Raw genomic sequence first — 20,206 nt, forward strand, 5'->3', positions numbered from 1 at the left:
AGTTTGGCCAATCAAGCACAGTAACACCACGGTCATTGGACCAGCTTTTGGTACCTTTGGCAGTGTGGGCAGGTGCCAAGTCCTGCTGGAAAATGAAATCAGCATCTCCATAAAGCTTGTCAGCAGAAGGAAGCATGAAGTGCTCTAAAATTTCCTGGTAGATGGCTGCGTTGACTGTGGACTTCAGAAAACACAGTGGGCCAACACCAGCAGATGACATGGCAGCCCAAATCATCACTGACTGTGGAAACTTCACACTGGACTTCAAGCAACATGGATTCTGTGCCTCTCCACTCTTCCTCCAGACTCTAGGACCTTGATTTCCAAATTAAATGCAAAATTTGCTTTCATCTGAAAAGAGGACTTTGGAGCACTGAGCAACAGTCCAGTTCTTTTTCTCCACAGCCCAGGTAAGACGCTTCTGACGTTGTCTCTGGTTCAGAAGTGGCTTGGTAGCACTTTTCCTGAAGACGTCTGAGTGTGGAGACTCTTGATGCACTGACTCCAGCTTCAGTCCACTCCTTGTCAAGCTCTCACAAGTGTTTGAATCAGCTTTGCTTGACAGTATTCTCAAGCTTGCAGTCATCCCTGTTGCTTGTGCACCTTTTTCTACCCAAATTCTTCCTTCCAGTCAACTTTGCATTTAATATGCTTTGATACAGCACTCTGTGAACAGCCACACCTTTCAGTAATGACCCTCTGTGACTTACCCTCTTTGTGGAGGGCGTCAATGTTCGTCTTCTGGATCATTACCAAGTCAGCAGTCTTCTCCATTACTGTGGTTTCAAAGAACAAGCGATACCCATAATTTATACTGTAGGGATGATCATTAATTGAAACTCAAATGTAAATATTCTAATATTTTGAGATACTGATTTTTGACTTTCATGAGCTGTAAGCTCTAATCATCAAAATTAAAACAACTTCTGAAATGTTTTACTTTACATGCAATGAATCTAAAATATATGAAAGTTTCACTTTTTTAAATAAGTTACAAGAAAAAATAAATGTTTACTTTTTCACGATATTCAATTTTTTCAGATGTACTTGTATATCTGAGTGCAGTGGCTTCTCTGCAATAACACTGCAGAATTCTGACAGAAGTCTTCATTTTAAGATAAAAAGTTGCATTTAATGTTTTTTTTAATCCCACGTCAGAAACAAGCTTACACTGATTTGTCTCTGTTCTATACATTTTTTTTTTTTTTTGCGAGAAAGACTGTCAAAAGTGGTTTGATAATGATAAATTATGCATAATGATGAATTATGCACTCCTGCAATTTATAAATAAATCCATTCATCAACATGGTGTAATTTCCCCTCCCACACTACATAATGCCACAGTTGTGGAGTCCAGCAATAATTAGGGCATCCAGCAGTGCGAACACTCACTATGACCAACAACACAATACAGTAGTCACAAACAGTACAGTAGCGTTTCATTTGCATCTAAATTGCAAATTAAACTTGTGGAAAAAAAATTGAATACTGCATAAAACATATGCTAATAAAATTCATCTCGTATTCGCAAAGTATCAATAAAATAATTGCTGCAACTGGGGAAGGCTGTGACTACGTAATTATTTGCACCACATCCAGGAATTTTATTGACAAATGTGTTTCCATCAGAGTTCATGTGCATGTTTTCTTACAGAATAAAAACGTTGTCCACCTTAAAAAAAAAAAAAAAAAAAAAAAAAAAAAAGTTTCTTCTTTTTAGCATGTCATAACTTCTAATTATTCAGTCTGTTACAGGGTTTTATATAATTGATGTGAATGTCTGTCTTTAACATATTCCCCATATGAAGATTTTTGTGTTTGACTCCATGTGATAAAGCAACAATAATCTGCCAAAATACTTCAGATGAAACAAATGCTGAGTCTTTCTTGGCAGCTAGTCAAACTCATAATCTCTGTACATTATCCAGTTATCTGTAGTCATTATAAATGTAGACTGATGCCTGATGGACTGACAATCCGTATGATACTCATAAATACCAAGTATACAATAAATGTCAACGCATTCAAAAGCCAAAACTGCTGATAAAGCTAACGTGATTCGATTATGCAGATCTTAACAAACGCATGTGAAAGACACAAATAGTCACATGACAAAAACAAAAAAAAGTCTGTCTGCCTTTTTACGCAGTGTTGTTCATTTTAACTGACTGATGAAAAATGGGGTAATGTGGAATGTAAAAACAGTCTTTAGACTGGATAAAGTACCTGAAATCATTTATAATTTTGATTTATTTAAATAAATGGTTTAAATGCTGAAATGTGAGGTTTATTATTTTCTAATACTTTTTGGCAAATGTAAATTTTATTACACAAAGTTCATAGTGTTGGTTTAAAATTTAAAACTTGTTGATATGATTTAAATGTGTATGTATATCGGTACTTTTTGAACATTTCCAGCGCATTTTAACAACACCATGATAATGCAGCAAACCACAATAATTTTGGTCATGATAATCATGAGAAATAATGGTCATACCATCTCTACGTCCGTTACAGTAAGTGGAATTGTTATATATTTAATTAAATACAGAAGATTAAAGACTTAAAATGTCAGTTACTGTGGGGAAAAAGAAGTTTACTCTCAGAACCACTGCTTTAGGATGTTTTATGGAAATGATATATGAGGAAAACTCTTCTAGAATGAATGTCACTAAAGACATTGTTTACACTATATTTTTTACATTTTTATTTCCGTTTCGGTAATGTAGCCACTTACTGTAAAAGACGTAACATCTCTGTGGCGCTCTTTCCTCCAACTCCATTCAGAGCTAGCTTAGGCCGAGGACACGACTGTTAAAAGCAAACGCCGAACACCATCAAAATACAGAATCTTTCTCAAGCTACAGAATGTTTTTATGTTGCTTTTATAACACAATTCAATTATAGACAAAGCAAATATGCTTGAAGGACTAGAATGTTTCGGACAAACAGAGAGACTGACCTTGAAAAGCTCCTTCGTTTCTGGTCGTCTCTGTGATGACGTGTGTGGCTCCCAGTGCTGTCAGAGAGCTGCTGCAGGTCAGGCCTAAAATGACAAACTAGCTGCTTCACACAATAACAAAATCAATACAACGTTTCTGCACTCATCTTTTCATCTTAAAGAGCTGTTTTGCAGCCGATACTGGACACTTGTTTTAAGTCCTCCATTAAACAGCGCAGACCCAAATTTGAGAAGACTTGGAGGATGAAGGTCAAGTTCACCCTCAGAGCATCTCCATGTATTCCAGTGACAACGCTTCTTTTCCAGCTCCATCCTTATGTGCTATTATGTCAAGTAGGAATTAATTACTTTAAAATCATTATAGACATCCCAGATTTTAGAAAGGCAACATGAACAGTAGTTTGAAACTTTACCAAAATAGCTATTTGGCTATTGATTAACATTAACCAAATGTTTGCACAAACTAGGTCACTCCAACAAAAAGGAAAGTCGAGGCAAAGCAAATTTGTTGAAATATCATAATGACAAAAAAAAAAACCTGCATTAATAAATGATCCACCATAAAACCATGCAAGTGAATTAAATTGCACCAAATTTTGATTTCATGATGAGTTTAAAGGAATTTCACTGAAGGAAGCTTTATTATGGATTATGGACTGGTATTTTGGTCAAAAGTGACGCAGGTTTTCTCTTCACGAGATGACAGTTGATGTTTTTATCAGCTGTTTGGACTCTCATTCTGACGGCACCCATTCACTGCAGAGCATCCATTGGCTTTTTCAAAATAAAAAACAAACTCATCTACATCTTGGATGACCTGAGGATGAGCACATTTTCATTTTGGGTGAACCATTCCCTGAAAGTCATTTTTACCTGTCTCTGACGACATTGATGGTTTGAATGCCCTTAGCAGCAGCAATCTGGATAACAGCCTGTCCGACTCTGCTGTTAGCTGCGTTCTGGATGACTGTGTCTCCTAAAATACAGAGTTAAGTAAAGACCTCTGTTGTATGATGAGTGGCTTGGATGGAGTAAAGCGCTGCCAACCTGGTTTGAGCTCCTCAAAGTCTGTGAGCATCCTAAAAGCTGTACAGGGATTGACTCCCAAAGTGGCAGCAGACAGTACAGGAATATCTTTAGGCAGAGTCACCAGATCATCAGCCTTCAAAACAGTTGCTGTTCTCCACGTTCCTGTGCAGATCAATGCAGGGGTGTTATAGCTTGAGAACGACCGATGATCACATTGACTTATGAATGTCAACTGAATGTTCACCTATGCCGGCATCTCTTGGAATCACCCAGTCGCCCACCTTGAGTGTCTTCACCTTGTCACCCACCTCCATGACCTGGCCCACACCCTCATTGCCCCCCACTGCTGGAAGCTCAGGCAGGATGGCATATGTGCCTGTGTAATGACCGTGGATGAATATACAAAATCATAAGTGAAGGATATTTGCATTCAGGTCAAAGTTTCCTGGTTTAACGGAAATAAATATAATACTTTCCACTCAATTCTCATTATGCAATGCAAAAACATTTCGTTTTCATTATTGTAATTTATTTAAAAGATTTTATATATCTATATACAGTGCCCTCCAACAGTATTGTAACAGTAAGGCCAATTCCTTTATTTTAGCTGTAGACTGTAAACATTTAGGTTTGACTTCAGAAGATGAATATGAGAGATTAACATTTCAGCTTTTATTTACAGGTATTTTCATCTGGATCTGATACACAACTTAGAAGATAGCACCTTTTGTTTTAACCCACTAATTTTTCATGTTACCAAAAGTATTGGAAAATGTGACTGACAGGTGTGTTTTGTTGCTCTGGTGCGTCCTATTAATTGATTATTCAAACAATAAATAGCACTGAATGTTTGCAAGTAGCAAGCACAACCATTTGGAATCGCCTGAGGAAGAAAGAAACCACTGGTGTACTAAGTAACACACCTCAAACGGGTAGATCAAGGAAAACATCTGCAGTCGATGACAGAAACATTGTGACAGCTGTAAAGAAAGACCCTAAAACAACTGTTAGTGACATCAGCAACAACCTCCAGAGGGCAGCAGTGAAGGTATCACAATGCAAACCCCTCATTAGCAAGAATAGGAGACGAGCCTCAAAAGTTGTAGTACAAGGTTTTATGGACTGATTTTATGGACCAAAGTGATGAAAAGGCTAAAGTTTGGAGAAAAAAGTATCTGCTCATGATCCCAAACATACAAGCTCATCTGAAACACAGTGTACACAGGTGTACAGTACATTATAGTACACATTACACAAGTAATGTAATGGGGCTTGGGCTTTCATCGCTTCTTCTGGGACAGGCTCATTAATCTTCATTAATGATGTAACACATGATGGCAGCAGCTAAATAAACTCAGAAGTCTACAGAAATATTTTGTCTGATAATTTACAGAAAGATGCAACCAAACTGATTGGGAGATCCTTCATCATGCAGCAAGATAATGACCTAAAACATAGTGCCAAAACAACAAAGGAGTTCATCAGGGGCAAGAAGTGGAAGGTTTTAGACTGGCCAAGTCAATCTCCACACTTAAACCCTGTAGAGGATGCATTTTACCTGCTAAAGAAGAGACTGAAGGGAGTAGCCCCCCAAAACTGAAAGAGGCTGCGGTGAAAGCATCACAAAGGAAGAATGCTAAAGTTTGGTGATGTCAATGGGTCACAGGCTTGATGCAGTTATTGAAATCAAAGGATTTGCAACTAAATATTAGTTCTTTTTAATCTGTTAATTCTATCTGTTCCAATACTTTTGGTAACATGAAAAATGGGTGGGTTCAAACAAAAGTTGTGTATCAGATCCAGATGAAAATACCTGTAAATAAAAGCTGAAATGTTAATCTCTCATCTCATATTCATCTTTTGATGTCAAACCAAAACGTTTTCAGTCTAGAGTTTTATTTACAAGACAGGAAAAGAAATACAATGTAAATGGGAGCAAAGACTCAGGGGAAAGCAAGGCCTAAAATAACAAACAAAATAGTTCAACTAATTTAAGGAGCGCTCACTAACCTTAAATAAAATAAAAAGAAAAATACAGCCACCTCCCTTGCTGTACAAAAACAGAGGTAAAAAGCAACATAAAAAGAAAAAGGCACTCTCCCCCTACAGCATCCCTCTTCAGGCTAGTATTTAGAATCACGTTGAACAAAACAGCCACAATACCTTTTGCTCAATCTCAACCTGGAACAATATCCACCAACAGATCATGCTGAAACTCAGTCAGCCACTGCTAATACACAACTATTGCCTCTACATGAAACACCAGCAAAGTTCAGTCTGGAACAGGAGAGAAGTGTGTCTCCTAGCAAACTTTGAACGGCCCCTATATCCTCTTGGTCTCAGGCACGCTCTCCCAAACGAGCTTCAGGTGGTGGTGATTTGCCCTGAGAACCAAAGAGAGAGCAAAACAGACACGGAGCATTCAACCACACCCTTGTAATCAATAGCAAAACACATTCAAGAATAATAATAAACATTCGTCCTTACGGACGTAACAATATATTATTAATAAATTAAATGCTGAAATTAACTAAAACAACAACAACAACATTAATCTAGATGTTTTCTTAAATACAGCGCTATATAAAAGTAAATAAATGGGAATTATAAAAACAACACACGGATCATCCAGTGAGAATTTTGGGGGAAATGTTGTTGAAATAATATCACAATGCAAAACTAGCAAAACAGCCTTTATTTTCTTTAAACAAAATATAATTTCACATTTTTTTCATTTGATTTTGGGGAGAAATTTGACACAATATCCCGAGCTTACTGTCAATGGCTTGCATTTGTCCACTAAGGGTCATTGCTTCGGTAATGCATTATTTATTCAGTTTATTAAATGTTTTGCTCTTGCCTTGAATCATATTTAAGAGGGGTTGATGGGTGCCGTCAGTATTTTCACCAGGACACTTTCAGTCCCATTCGAGGAAGAACCAATGACTGCAACCTGCCAACCATGCGGAAAACACTGTTAACTTTATAAAACTCTCAACATATTATCTATGGTTATGATATTAATAATATTATCTAAGGTTATGATATTAATAATATAAGCATCGTCTTACAATGTTTAAATAAGCACAAGAGAGCATAAGTCCATGTTTACTATCAAGTAAGTGGCCAAGTTGCTACCGACAAAGTATTAACTTTGGTTCCCTCTCACCAACGTCTGTCTTTTAGCCAATCAGGTAAGCCTACCGGGCGGAACGTCATATTGCGTAATTAATATTCATGAGGGGACGTTGCGCTAGACTTGAATTCGTAAATCTACCATTAAGTTAGAAATATACGCGCACTAATATATATATATTTCTAGTTAAAAAGTACTGCTTGCTGATACAAGTTAGGAAAATCTGAATAAATGTAGCTTATTGTAGGTACTTTACTTGACCCTCTAACTCTAGCACTCTCTATTCTAATTTTATTTTATCTATATGTCTTTTTATTTAAAAATAATAATAATTATATGTACTGCGTTAGGCTAACCAAGACTTGTAATAGCACTATGTTGTTGCTCTTTTGTTGGTTTTGATTGTCGCTTTGGATAAAAGCATCTGCTAAATGACTAAATAAATAAATACTAACAAAAAACTAATTATGTTTACTTCTATAACTTTAAAAGATTATTAATTTCCATGGCAGTTTTAGGGCTGGAAATTTACCCATAAATAAAATATTGATGAAAGTCATCACAGCTGGTCTTTTTTCTTATATCCCACTAACCTTATCAGATGACAAAACCATTGAAAACTTCACATTCAACTGTTCAAGAAGTGATTCAACAGGATAGTCAAAAACAGCATGAACACATCTACACGGTGCAAAACTTTGTATGATTCCTTTATTAAATAGAACAAAAACATGAACTTCAATATTATTGCATAAAGGAATGGATAAGATATCGGCAATGTTTCCAGTTTATGTAAGCGGCAACCACAACGTTCATTCCTGTTTGATCCACAAATCTCAAAAAGTCAATAATTACAATGATTATGATGTATGGAAATTTAATAAAGTAATACAATTCATGTCACAAATCCTCACAGTCCTTGAGTAATCTATAGCCTACTTCCTGAGTTCAGTCATGATTCAACACTGAAGTAAAAGGCATTTATAGGTCAAATAGCGACTGAAAAATAAAGCATAAATCTGTAAAATGAGGCAGAGTGCAGTGCAGACTTCAGCACAGACAGAGAGAAATCACAAAGCTCCACGATGTAACAAAATCAGTGCAATAAAACACAAATAAATTCACCGATATCAGCGGATTCGTGGCACGTGATGGTTGAGGTATTTTAGGAAATAATTCTGAGACAGGAGCCTGAGTCTCTTTACATTGTGGAAAAGATGCAGAACACGTTGCTATAAATAAATACTATGCGTAAAGGCTAATAAAAGGTTTACATAAACAGTATGTATATATATATATATTAAATATGTCTTAAAGTCTTTCAGCTCTCCTGTAAAATGGGAGTAAAAGGCTGTTAAATACATTCCAAACAATACAGGCAGCTAGAGAACGTAGGAACGGGCAACATTTGTTCAAAAGAATAACTTATTTCTCTCTATCGTGCTCCAAGAAAACCCCTGAGGCCAATTGTCAAAGACAAATAACAAAATATATTGCTAGCAGACACAGATCAGCAGCATTTAAGACAAGATAGCAAATACCAAGCCGAGATTTAGTTTAGAGATAAAAGCGTGATTGATTATTTACTTTCATGTCTAATAGAGTGAGTTATTGTTTGAAGATAACCGCAGATCACTAATGACAGACTTGAACACGTGTAAAATGAGCCGCTGGTTGAAAGAGCCAGGCCAGCGGTTTAACATTCATTTGGTCCCAACTCAAACCCACCCCAAAACATGTTCATAAAAGCATCAAGAAATACAAGAAACATTCAAATGCATCAGTCAGTCAATAATCTGTAAGACCTTTGTTTTGAGTATATTCACTGAAAAAAAAAAAAAAAAAATAGTCGTTTCAACTTTAAATAATTTCTTAGTCAACTAAAATATTCCAGTTGTCCCTTAAATTAACATTGAGTAACTTAAAATTTAAAGTTGACTAAACTAAAAATTTTAAGTCAGCGGGATAACAAATTATTTTAAGTTGAAACAACTTTTTGAAACTATTTTATTTTACAGTATTTCATATGGCAACTCTAGACTCAGTAGAGAAAAAACGTTTAAAAAGCACTAGGGGTTGTTTACACGATGCAGTTTTCAACTAAAAATGTACAACATTTTATGCGTTTCGGCTGTTCGTTAAAACGGTGCCTGAAAATGCAAACATAAATAGCGAATTTGTTTCTCTGTGAAACTACAAAAACGTGAAATAAAGTGTTCGATCTGTAGGCATGCGTGAGTAAGAATGCGTATGTGTGAAGGTGCATAGTGTTTCTTTACAAAGTGACATCGCCAACTACTGGCCTGGCATGTATAATACAGCATGTTCAGTCTTTTACATGGATTACTGTAAACGGGGATCATTTTGACAATGTATTCAAAATGTAAAAAAACACAACGAAAAACGTTTCAGTTTTTAGTACATCGTTGTCGTGTAAACATCCCCTTAATGAGATACGAGATAACTACTTCTGTACACCAAACATTGTACTGAAATTCCTGAGAGCAGCTCTATTCCTGAGTGTTAAACCAGTAAAAAAAGTGACATTCTCCTCATCTGTTGCTTTTATAGACCTGAGGGAGCTCCAACAGCAGCATCAGCATTTGTCTTTCTAGTGATATGATTGGTTTTCAAGCGCCGTCCCAGCATTCTCTGCTGTCTCAGTCGGCGCTGCCGGTGGGTGGAGGGGAAGGACTGTGCTCCACTTTCTCTTCTTTGACACCGCTAGGCTTTCCCTGAGATGGCTGCTGGGCTTTGGCGGGGCAGTTGGCGACCATGTGCGAGACACTTTGGCAGAAATGGCATCTTTTGGGTTGGGGAGGCAACTTGCACTCTTTGGCATGGTGGTCCAGACCGCCACAATTATAACACCTGCAGGACAATTATAAAAGAAATGTTCCTTAAATGAGTAAAACCGATTACCAATATGAACAAAATCGCTTAAGTGTCTTACAGCAGGGTTTAACTCAAATCCTGTTAAAATCCAGGATGGGATTTATGGAACCCTGACTTTTAGAATAGTTCTGGGAATAAGTGTGAATACATGTACCACAAAATGCTCAAAAATCAGGTCATTCTAAAAATTCATATATGTGAGATTTAATAAGGTTTGTCTCCTGTATAAACAGTTTCGTAACTGGCATGTGCACATCAAATAGACTCACAGAATTAATAAAAAAGGGATTCATTTGCCAATAAAAATTGGGTAATGGCAAACGCACGCACACAGTTTTTATGCATGTTTTTTTTAGTTTAATGTTTGATACTTCAAGCTGTTATGGCTCATATATGAAATAGTAAGTGTTCATCTTGAAATATTACTTACAATATCAAAGTTATACTTATGCTTCCTTTATAAAAATCAGTAGATTTCACAGCAAAAAAGACACTTGAAGCACTAGCTGAAGATGGATGTTTGTACAATTATAATGAAAGACCTTTTACTTGATAAAAACTCTAAACTATCAATCAGACAACAGAAGGCATGTAGTATATGGTGTGCAAAAGGTTTTCAGCAAAGATTTGATCAGGCCTCAGAAATTTGTGTATCAAATAGTATATGTAGGCTTTATAGGGTTAATGTTCTGCCAAACAGTGTGAGCAAATATTCCAATTAAAATAAAATAGCTTTTTTTTTTTTTTTTATCTAATCAAGTGCATTTTGAAACATGTTTTCCTGAATGTCTATTCATGCCCAGGCTGTCAGAGTTGCACAGTTATTTAGAGGAGGGCCATGTGCGGAGCTCCCAGTGGCATATGGGTGCCTGGTATGGGGCAGTCACTGCTGCATTGATGTCCACTCAGCTGAGGTCATGTGGGTGACTGCAGGGCACAGGGGACTTTTGGGGGACACTAGAGTGGCTTCTGGTGGTTTATAGGCACTGACCCGAGGCCTTCATCACACGGCACGAACGGACAGCAGGCCAAGCGTGCAGAAGGCAATGACGGCCTTTGTTTGGAAAAAAGCTGCAGCAGCAACCTATGAACTATGACCTCTTGCCGTCCTAACCCCCCAAACATCCCACCCAGTCCCTAAACACATGCAGTTTCCATGGCAATCCTGACCCCTGACCTCTCTCGGGCACCTTCATCTGGTATCAATTAAATAAACTGCGGCGTTTTCTCCTCCACATCCTGAAGTCAAGCATGCTCTCCCTTGTGAAAGAGGAGTGTGTTTAATAATTGAATGTGCACTTGTAGTGTTCTTCAAATCTTAAAAGTGGTGGTTTTTTTCCTTCAAAAAACTACTTGCAGAAAACATAAAAAATAAAAGGATATTTAAGTGTACTTAAAATGAGACATTTTCTTATTCCTTAACACACTTTTTAAAAGTGCACTATGTAATAATGTCAAATTAAAAGTTTTACTTTAAATCATTATGTTTAATTAATATTTTGTCATGCTTTAAAGAAGTACACTTATTTTGATGTGTTGATTAACATACTAAAACACATGTAAAATACATCATTAAAATTTCAATTGTAGTGACTTATTTGATGTTATATTTAAAATGAATATATTTTAAATGTGTTGAAATGCACTTCATCATTATAAATGTGTAATTACTAGTTTAGTTAAATACATGACATACCTGTTTAAAATATAGAAGACACTTTTTGACACTAATTGCATGTCATATAAATTTCAACTATAATATATTATTTAATTTTATATAATATGCTATTAAGTGTCTGAAAACATCACAGTCTTTCTTAAGTATATTCTTTTAAAGTATATAACTTTTTGAAAAGATTGCAACAGTGTACTTTTTCACAAAGGCTGCTTCAGTAAAACAATGAAGCTCAATGCAGTCCATTCAAATGAACCATGATGGACAGATGTGGTTTTCTTAAAGGGGCAACATGTTCCAGGGATGTATCGAACGCAAGCCTCGCACGACCCTTTGAGGAGACAACGATCTGATACTGTCAACACAGTGTCTTTCACAGTAATCAGAACGGACTGACCGATGGGCCAAATGATATGCCTCGAACTTCCAATCGCACTGAGAAAAGGTTTGTTTTGGTACATTTGGGAGCAAAAAAAAAAAATGGGATGAAATAAACTCCTCGCTCTATGTATGCAAACAGGACTTTCTTTAATCAAATGTACCATAATATATAGTGGCATAATGTTTTACTTTTTACAAATCAAATCTAAAACTGCATCCTTGCAGTTAATATTTAAAGTGGCTTTTGGATGTAAATACTGAGTCCTCTTTGTAAACAACAGCCTCAGGATTGGGGGATATCCATCAGGTATAAATGCATCAGTGACCAGGCGTTTTAAACAGCTATTGATCCAGGTCACATCGACAGCCTGTCCATGCAGCCCTAACCCAGGCCAGAGGAGGGGGAAGGGAGGATCTGGTGAAAGGGGTGAGGTGACCAAACCACATTTTTGGAGAGATCAGAGTGAGGGTTTCAAGCTCTCCCTGTGAGCTGATAAAACATACACCCTATAGCGCTACACACTGAAGACCCACGCACTGTAAAAAGTGCTAAAAGGCAATTATTGCATATTTTCTACCTGTAATATAAAATAAAATGACTTTTGTTGGTGTAACTTAATGTAATCAGATTAATCCAGTGATATCAAATCATATGTCTGAATCCATTTAATGTGACTTGTTGTATTAGACACATTGTATTAGACAACCAGTCTGAAATAAATTGCATTCTGCCACCTCATGCTAAATGAATGATATTTTTTTCAGTAGGCATGGTTCTATCCCAGTGAAATTTAGTATTCAGCTTCAATTGGACATTGCAAGCCTTACACTCAAAGTCATTAAACTAGAAGGTGCTTCTTTACTTGTTACACTCTCAGAAAAAACAAATGTACAAAAGCTATCACTGGGGTGCTACCATTTAACAATACGTACCATTTTGCTAATATGTACACTTTAGGAAATAATATGCAGCCTTTAGGGGGGTGGTACAAACTAAGTGTACCTTTAAAAAGGTACTGCCCCAGTGACATTTATATTAAATATTTGAAGTTGAGAATTTAGTTTTACAATAAAAGATTCCATGTCAAAATAAGACAAAATAGGACATTTAGTTGCTTCTGTGATGTCATTATAAAAGAGCGTTTTTATTTTTTATAACATGGAACAGGGTTGACCAGCCAAACAAGACATTATAAAAGCATAGTTCCGGTCCTTGATTCTGATTGGTTGAGCTGTTGTAAATTACTTTATAATTACTCTCCGCTTTGAGTCGTGCCTAACGATGCCCCTTAGCTGTTATACATTCACTGTAAACCGTGGCTTCTTGGGGCTTATTGCTTTATTCTAATGGCACAAGACCTAAAATAAAGCTGCTGGTTTTTGTTGATAAGTCACTTGAGTCTTAGTAATGAAGAGGAAACCAGCCTTTTGCCAAATGCCCCAGTTGTAAAAATACTAAATGAAATATTAAATCACCATATTACTCAAATAAAGCTTTTTAATTGGCATTGATAGGTTCAATGAAGAACCTTTACCATCCATGGAGCCTTTCCATTGTACAAATGGTTCTTCATAGTGGAAAAGGGTCCTTCAGATTAATAAAATGTTCTTCTCTGATCACTGAAAGGTTCACTGCAGGGGAACCCAAAATGGTTCATCCAAGTCATCACTGTGAAAACAAAGAGTGTATAGCTCTGAGATGACTCACCTGTCTCCTTTGGCCCGGCGTTTCAGGACACTCTTGCCCTTTGGTCTCCTCTCACTGCCCAGACAGTGAGCTCCTCCAGGACCCGTCACCCGCAGAGACTCAAGACCCTTGGAGGACTTCTTGAACGTGAATTCAACAGCCTCGCCCTCCTTCAGACTGCGGAAGCCCTCCATGTGCAGTTTACTCTGAGAGAGGCAGACAAGAACATTGTCAGTAAGGTCACTAGACCAAATCCACATTCATAAAGGAACTCAATTAGTTACATGCACAAGGCAAGAAATTGCTGTTAGGTTTGAAATACAAAACATCTGGTATTACCAGCGTTTGTGTTACTGTGGAGCACTATTCAAGCAAAAAGGTCCCACAGGATCACAGCATTAAAGGAACAGAAGAACTGGAGTCGTGTTGATTATTGTGATGTGTTTATCAGCTGTTTGGACTCTCGTTCTGATGGCACCCATTCACTGCTGAGGATTCATTGGTGAGCAAGTCATGTAATGCTACACTTCTTTAAATCTTTTCCCAAGAAGAAACAAACTCATCTAAATCTCGGATGACCGGAGGGAGAGTGAATTTCAGTTCCCAGCAAATTTTCTTTTTTGGGTGAACTATTCCTTTAACTAGCTGAGTACGTGGTGATGTATGTTCTTATGGGATATGAAAGAGAAAGCGAGTGATTTATGTGTGAAAACCCCAGGCCTTACCATCCCCCGACCCAGGTTACAGCATTCCTGATTTTCACACACACACACACACACACACACACACACACACACACACTAACATCCCCCCACATCACACACAGGTCTCTTAATCCCCCTCACTGACTACTGGGAAGATGCTGTTGGGTCCAGAAAAAAATTTCACATGATTGCTTGGCTTTAGTGTATCCTGAGGGTGAACATTTTCAGAACATTGCAGAATATAAATGAGCACCTGAACTAATTAAAGGAATAGTTCACACATCATTTACTCGCACTCATGCCATTCCAAACCCAAATGCCTTTCTCTTTTCTATGGATAATAAAACAAGGAATTCTTAAAGTCAGCATGAAATGAAAATCTTATCTGATGTTATTGTTCTTATTGGGATCGATTTATCCATGCATGCTTTTTTATTTTTTGACCTTGTAATTTTTAATCAAAAAGCTTCATAACTCGCATTCAGATCGGTTTCTATTTTTTAAATTCATCGCTCACATCTCAAAGTAACAACTGAAGCTTAAACCCAGTTCCCCTCCTTTGTCGATTTTCCATTGCACTTGGATGTACGTCACAATCCAAAAAGGTCCCACAGGACCTATCTCTATCACAGGACCTGTCTAAATAGACCTATCTCTATTTCCGTTTAACCGTGACTTTTTATGACTCATGAAATTGTAGCTTTCTGGTTTCAAAATAAAAAATTCAAACAGTAGAGCATGCATGAACTCTGTAAACGTATATACCTTGAATGCAATGTAAGTCACTTTGGATAGAAATGTCTGCTAAATGCATAAATATGAAAAAGGATGCAAAAATACATTAAAACGTATATCATTAGTTAATGAGAAAGTAGCAATGTCTAATTTTTATTTTTTAATCAGAAAGTCAAATCTTTCCAATTTATTTGCTCAACAGATTCACAAAACTGGTCTGGATGATTTGTTCACAAAATCGAGTTCAGTTCATCACACAAATCTGTCATGTGTCTTGGGAAGATTTGCATGGACACTTTTATGTTCTTTTTGAAGTATGAAAGCCTCAGTCCCTATTTATTGTCATTGCATGCACGGAATAGGGTGACTAGCACAGTCCTCAGATAATTCACCTTTGGTGTTCAACGAAAGAAAGATAATCATATGTTTGGAACAAGATGAGTTGGGTAAATGACAATTTCATTTCATGGCGAACTATTCCTTTTTTACGGAAAGCCTTTTACAGGCCATACTCACAGACAACTAATGCTACCCTGTACTTGACAGTGTCCTATTCATCTGCTACCAAACAATGGCAATGATGTGATGTCATGCAGCAAATGCACTGCAGACCTGATAAAAAATGTAAATGTGGGCTTTTTACATTTGGATAAAAGCATCTGCATAAATGTTGATAAGCACAATGAGTGGATGCAGATTATAGAAATTATATTTTGCATACGACCATTGAGATTTTAAGCACTGTTTCCATGCCCGTGAACTGATTTTTTATCTCCCTCCTCTAATTGTAAGTAGCCTACAGTTATGCAAACACGACATTTTCTTTACTCTAATGCAGAAAATATGATGTACATCTGTATTAGGTATTATGAGTAATATCTAACTGATGCCGTATATCAGTTAGAGTTCATGCACCACATCTTAGTCAACATTCTGCTGAAAACTGAGAGATTCATTCTGTTTTATTATTCCACTTCTCCTGGATGTTTTATATAGGATTTGAAGAAATAAGACCAATGTAGCAAACACACTGTCGGTGGATCATCAAGTTTGGGTTTGGCCTTAGAGGACTAGTATTACAGATCTTGATGTAAAAGGCCCCGAAGAGGATCTGTTTTGTGGACACATCATTGTTTACAACCATGTTGTGGAAGATGCAATGTTCCCTTTCAAGTACTTCCATTCTGTGTCGGTCAAAGTGACCGTTAACCTATTTCCCTAGACACATGTGACCCCAACTTCCCTTCCTCCTGGTGACGTACCCCTGACGCTCCAAGGCATTTTTTAAAGATCTTCCTACAGTAAAAACCCTATGAAGTGAGCATGTTCACAGGATCCGTACTGTATGGACATGCATGATCCATTCGTAGTCACACAGGTGATGGAGAAATCAGAAGCAAGCAGGTTGTGGCATAATAGGAAGCAAAAGTCCACAAAGAAAGAATGGATCTGTCACGCTCTCTTTCTTTTGTCTGCTCTCACAAAGAGCAGTGGAGTTAAAGTTGAGTAGCTGAGGCCCGCTGTCACGACCGAACGTGTGTGCAGCACGTGGATCATGAATGAATGTGGCGATGGACTGATATATCGGCCTGGACAATATCTGACCATTTTGAGAGAACTGATCACTCCCCATTGGATCGGTTCCTAACTTTTCTATGTAAATTGGATATTTGGGGTTTTTAAGTGAGTTTAGTAATAATGTGTTAAATAAATGTTCATTTAACCTCAATTATGCATATACATAATTAAGTTGTATTCCAATAATAATGGTATTATATCAGACACCTTGCATTGACTTTGGCTACTGAAAACCCCAATCAACCATTTACAACTCTTTAGTTTGTTCACTGATAGACCAACAACAACACAGAAAATGTGCTACATGCCCAGTACTACTCTACTCTACTGTTTAAGAGACCACTGGGACTGTGATGTGTTAAATGTGCCAAATTATAGTAAATGAAGTTACAAATTTATGGGCTGTAGTAGGTTTCTGAGACACAAATGGCCACCTAGTTGGTCACCTCAACAAAAACCGGCTCTTAAATGCTTCTTCAACAGCATACACGTATCTGGCTAATGACTTTATGGCAGGAAACAAGATTAAAGGCATCTTCCTTGAAGGTGCAATTGCTGACAGGCCAGACTATTGTTTTAAGACATGACACTTACATGGGAATTGAGAGGTAAACCACACCAGAGTGGACCAATTCAATTACCGCAGAAGTCTGAACATTTTGTCTGGGAAGTGATGCTGTTTGACTAGTGTTTGGACATTTGTGAAAGATTGTTTCAGCCATTTAAGAGCTAAGTAAGCATTTTTTGCTTTCAGATGTTGGCTTTCCAAATGGGAAAGAGGTCAATGCAAATAAGAGCTGGAATCATGTGCTGCAGGGATGACGTATTTTTGTAGACCAAAACCACACACACACACATACACAAACTCTGTATATTTGTCTTTTTTTCCAGTGCAAATGTCTAAAGATTCTCAAACCGATCCTGGGAAGCTAAATGACATACGTCTTGTTTTTCTATAAAACTGATCAAAATGAATTTAATGATTAAAAATAACAAATGTCCACAAACGGACTTAGGTAAAACAACTTAATTCAAGGGGGAAATAAGTTTCCATACCCCATGTTTGATTTTATATATATATATATATATTTTTTCATTCGAAAACAAGACACAACTGCTAAAGAAGATATTAATTTTAGCAATGCATGCAACATTGCCATGACTTTATCAATTTAAGATTTGCTGCTCTGATTTAAGACATATTTATTGCCTTCATTTGCAGAAGTGAATTAAAACGTAAGACCTTTTTAAAACCTCCAGAAACCCTCAAACTCAAGATATTTCATGTTAACATCTAACAGCTAAATAGGACTACAGCCTCATTGTGTTTATAATCTAGCTATTTAGGTTGTTCATTTATTAATGAACAAAATGTTTTTTTTTTTTTGTGTAAGGATCTTTTGTTTGTCAGAGCTTGTTTTCTGCATTAATCCAAAATTCAAAAGCCATATTTTACTCGAAATTACTTGATTTACATGTTTCTCAGCACTACACATACCTGATGGACAAACACGTCGACTGGAGTTTCTAAAGGCACACCATCTCTTGTGCTCATGGACAGGAATCCGAAACCCATCCGGACATTGAACCACTTGCACAGGCCCACCCCGTGGTAGGACTGAGGGTCTTCCTCTGCAGCCTGCCCCTCCTCCTCCTCTGTTTTCGTACAGCCTCCTGCAAAACCATTCACATTTACCATCATTGAAAATATATGCATGCAGAGAAAATATATGCATGCAGGCATTTGAATGTAACAGAAACATACATTCGAAACTTGCGTTATAAAATGCAATAACCAACAGTTGCTTTAAATGATTTACAGAGTAAATCTGCGCCATAGGCTATTCCAACGGTTCACTTTAACTTTATTTCAATTTATTTAAATAGAATATCTGGTTAGTCGTCTCTTGTAGTTTTGTAAATATAAAAAATTAAAAGTTTTTAAAAACACATTTGTGCATATTTACAATTAAAGCGTTTTAGCCTATATTGCAGCTTGAAAAGCAATGTAACAGCTTAATATTTGTCACTTTCTCCATGTATTTTGCAGTTATTACGATTTTTTTCATAGAAAAAAAAAAAGAGGGAACGAATTAGATTCACCAAAACGTAACATAGTTAGAAAATGCCTTGATATTGTGGTGATGTAACCATTTAAACTTTTTATGTTTTTAAAATATAATATATAAAATTGTAATATTCGTTTTTATTTAAATAAATAAATCGGCTACATGACTTCGTATAGGCTATCGGAAGAAACAAATTAATAGGCTTAGGCCTATCAAAAGTCAGTTTATTTAACCATGCCCTCTTGTCTCAAAGGTAACCCGCGCTGGTTGTTCCGTGCGACTCTTCCAGATCCCATCGCAGAACACACTCGTACTCTCTGCTTCTTCACCTTGATAGCCCTGGTGTAAATCTGAACCCATGTTGAGCTGAATGAAACCCACACGCTCGGTCTCCTTCCCTTCTGCGTCCAGCGCGGGCCTAAAACCTTCCTCAAGTCTCGTGAAAACACTCTCACAACAGAACTCAAGTAAAACAAAGAGGATCTCCACGATACCTCACGTACACGAGGGGGTGGGGGTCACGGAGAAGAAGAAACCTGAAGACAATGCGTGGACCCCCACCCCCCGCGTCTCCAAAACAAGCAACACCTTGATGTGGGCTACCTTCATGAAGAAGACCAGAACTTCCAAAAACAAATGACATAGCCTACCCTCTGCCATGGGCTCCTCTCTTCGCCTCCTCTATGTTCAGTGTGGGATGTTTGCGTTAAATCTCGGTTCTCCAGGTGTTCTCTGGGTGTTTCGGTGGCTGCTCTGAACTGATGATGCTTCTCGACCCCCTCTCTCTCCCGGTTTCGGTCAAGTCCACGTGATTCCCAATCACTCTCCCCTCCAGGATGGCCAACACCAATTCCTCAATGGATGCCCCCCTTTGTCCAAAACAAGCCAATCACACATAGAGACCACCGCGCAAACGCCCGGCCCCCAAACTCCTCCACACATAGGTGACCAAAACCCCACATTAGATGTTTGTTTGTATGACACTAAAGTTAAACCTACACGAGCAAAATTTGCATGATTATTTAATTACGCGGTTCTCAGCATGTTGGCCATTGATCTGTTGAATTCTGATACATTTTTAACCATTTTGTTTTAATGACATTTTTTTAATTGTTTCTAAATGAAACGGTCTCAAGTTATGCTCAAAAGGAGAGTAAACACGCCATTCTGCTCAGATGTGTGTTTGGTGTTTCTGTTCTGATCATATTGACCATTAGACAGATGTTTGACAGACTGCATGCAGAAGTCATTTATTATCTTACATGATTACGAGGGACAAAGAATAGCCTAAAGAAGAACTAACTCATTTTAATGTACAGTAGCCTAATTCAGATACGATTTAGATCGCTTCCGAG

General features: G+C 37.4%; 2 protein-coding genes across 2 annotated transcripts; both read right to left on the reverse strand.

Annotated features, from left to right (window-relative positions):
* Positions 1–2,733: 2,733 nt before the first annotated feature.
* Positions 2,734–6,801, reverse strand: LOC306878041 (enoyl-[acyl-carrier-protein] reductase, mitochondrial-like; the record flags this gene model as incomplete). The annotated part of the gene is made up of 6 exons (XM_079430135.1): positions 2,734–2,811; positions 2,947–3,046; positions 3,836–3,938; positions 4,010–4,153; positions 4,236–4,367; positions 6,768–6,801. 6 exons carry the CDS (start codon positions 6,799–6,801, stop codon positions 2,734–2,736), a joined length of 591 nt encoding a protein of 196 aa, XP_079286261.1.
* Positions 6,802–9,787: 2,986 nt separating this feature from the next.
* On the reverse strand, positions 9,788–18,481 carry LOC306878042 (protein lin-28 homolog A-like; the record flags this gene model as incomplete). The annotated part of the gene is made up of 3 exons (XM_079430136.1): positions 9,788–9,998; positions 13,787–13,971; positions 18,281–18,481. 3 exons carry the CDS (start codon positions 18,479–18,481, stop codon positions 9,788–9,790), a joined length of 597 nt encoding a protein of 198 aa, XP_079286262.1.
* Positions 18,482–20,206: the final 1,725 nt, after the last annotated feature.

Source organism: Barbus barbus (genome assembly GCF_936440315.1).
Source record: "Barbus barbus genome assembly, chromosome: 12".
Lineage (NCBI taxonomy): Eukaryota > Metazoa > Chordata > Actinopteri > Cypriniformes > Cyprinidae > Barbus > Barbus barbus.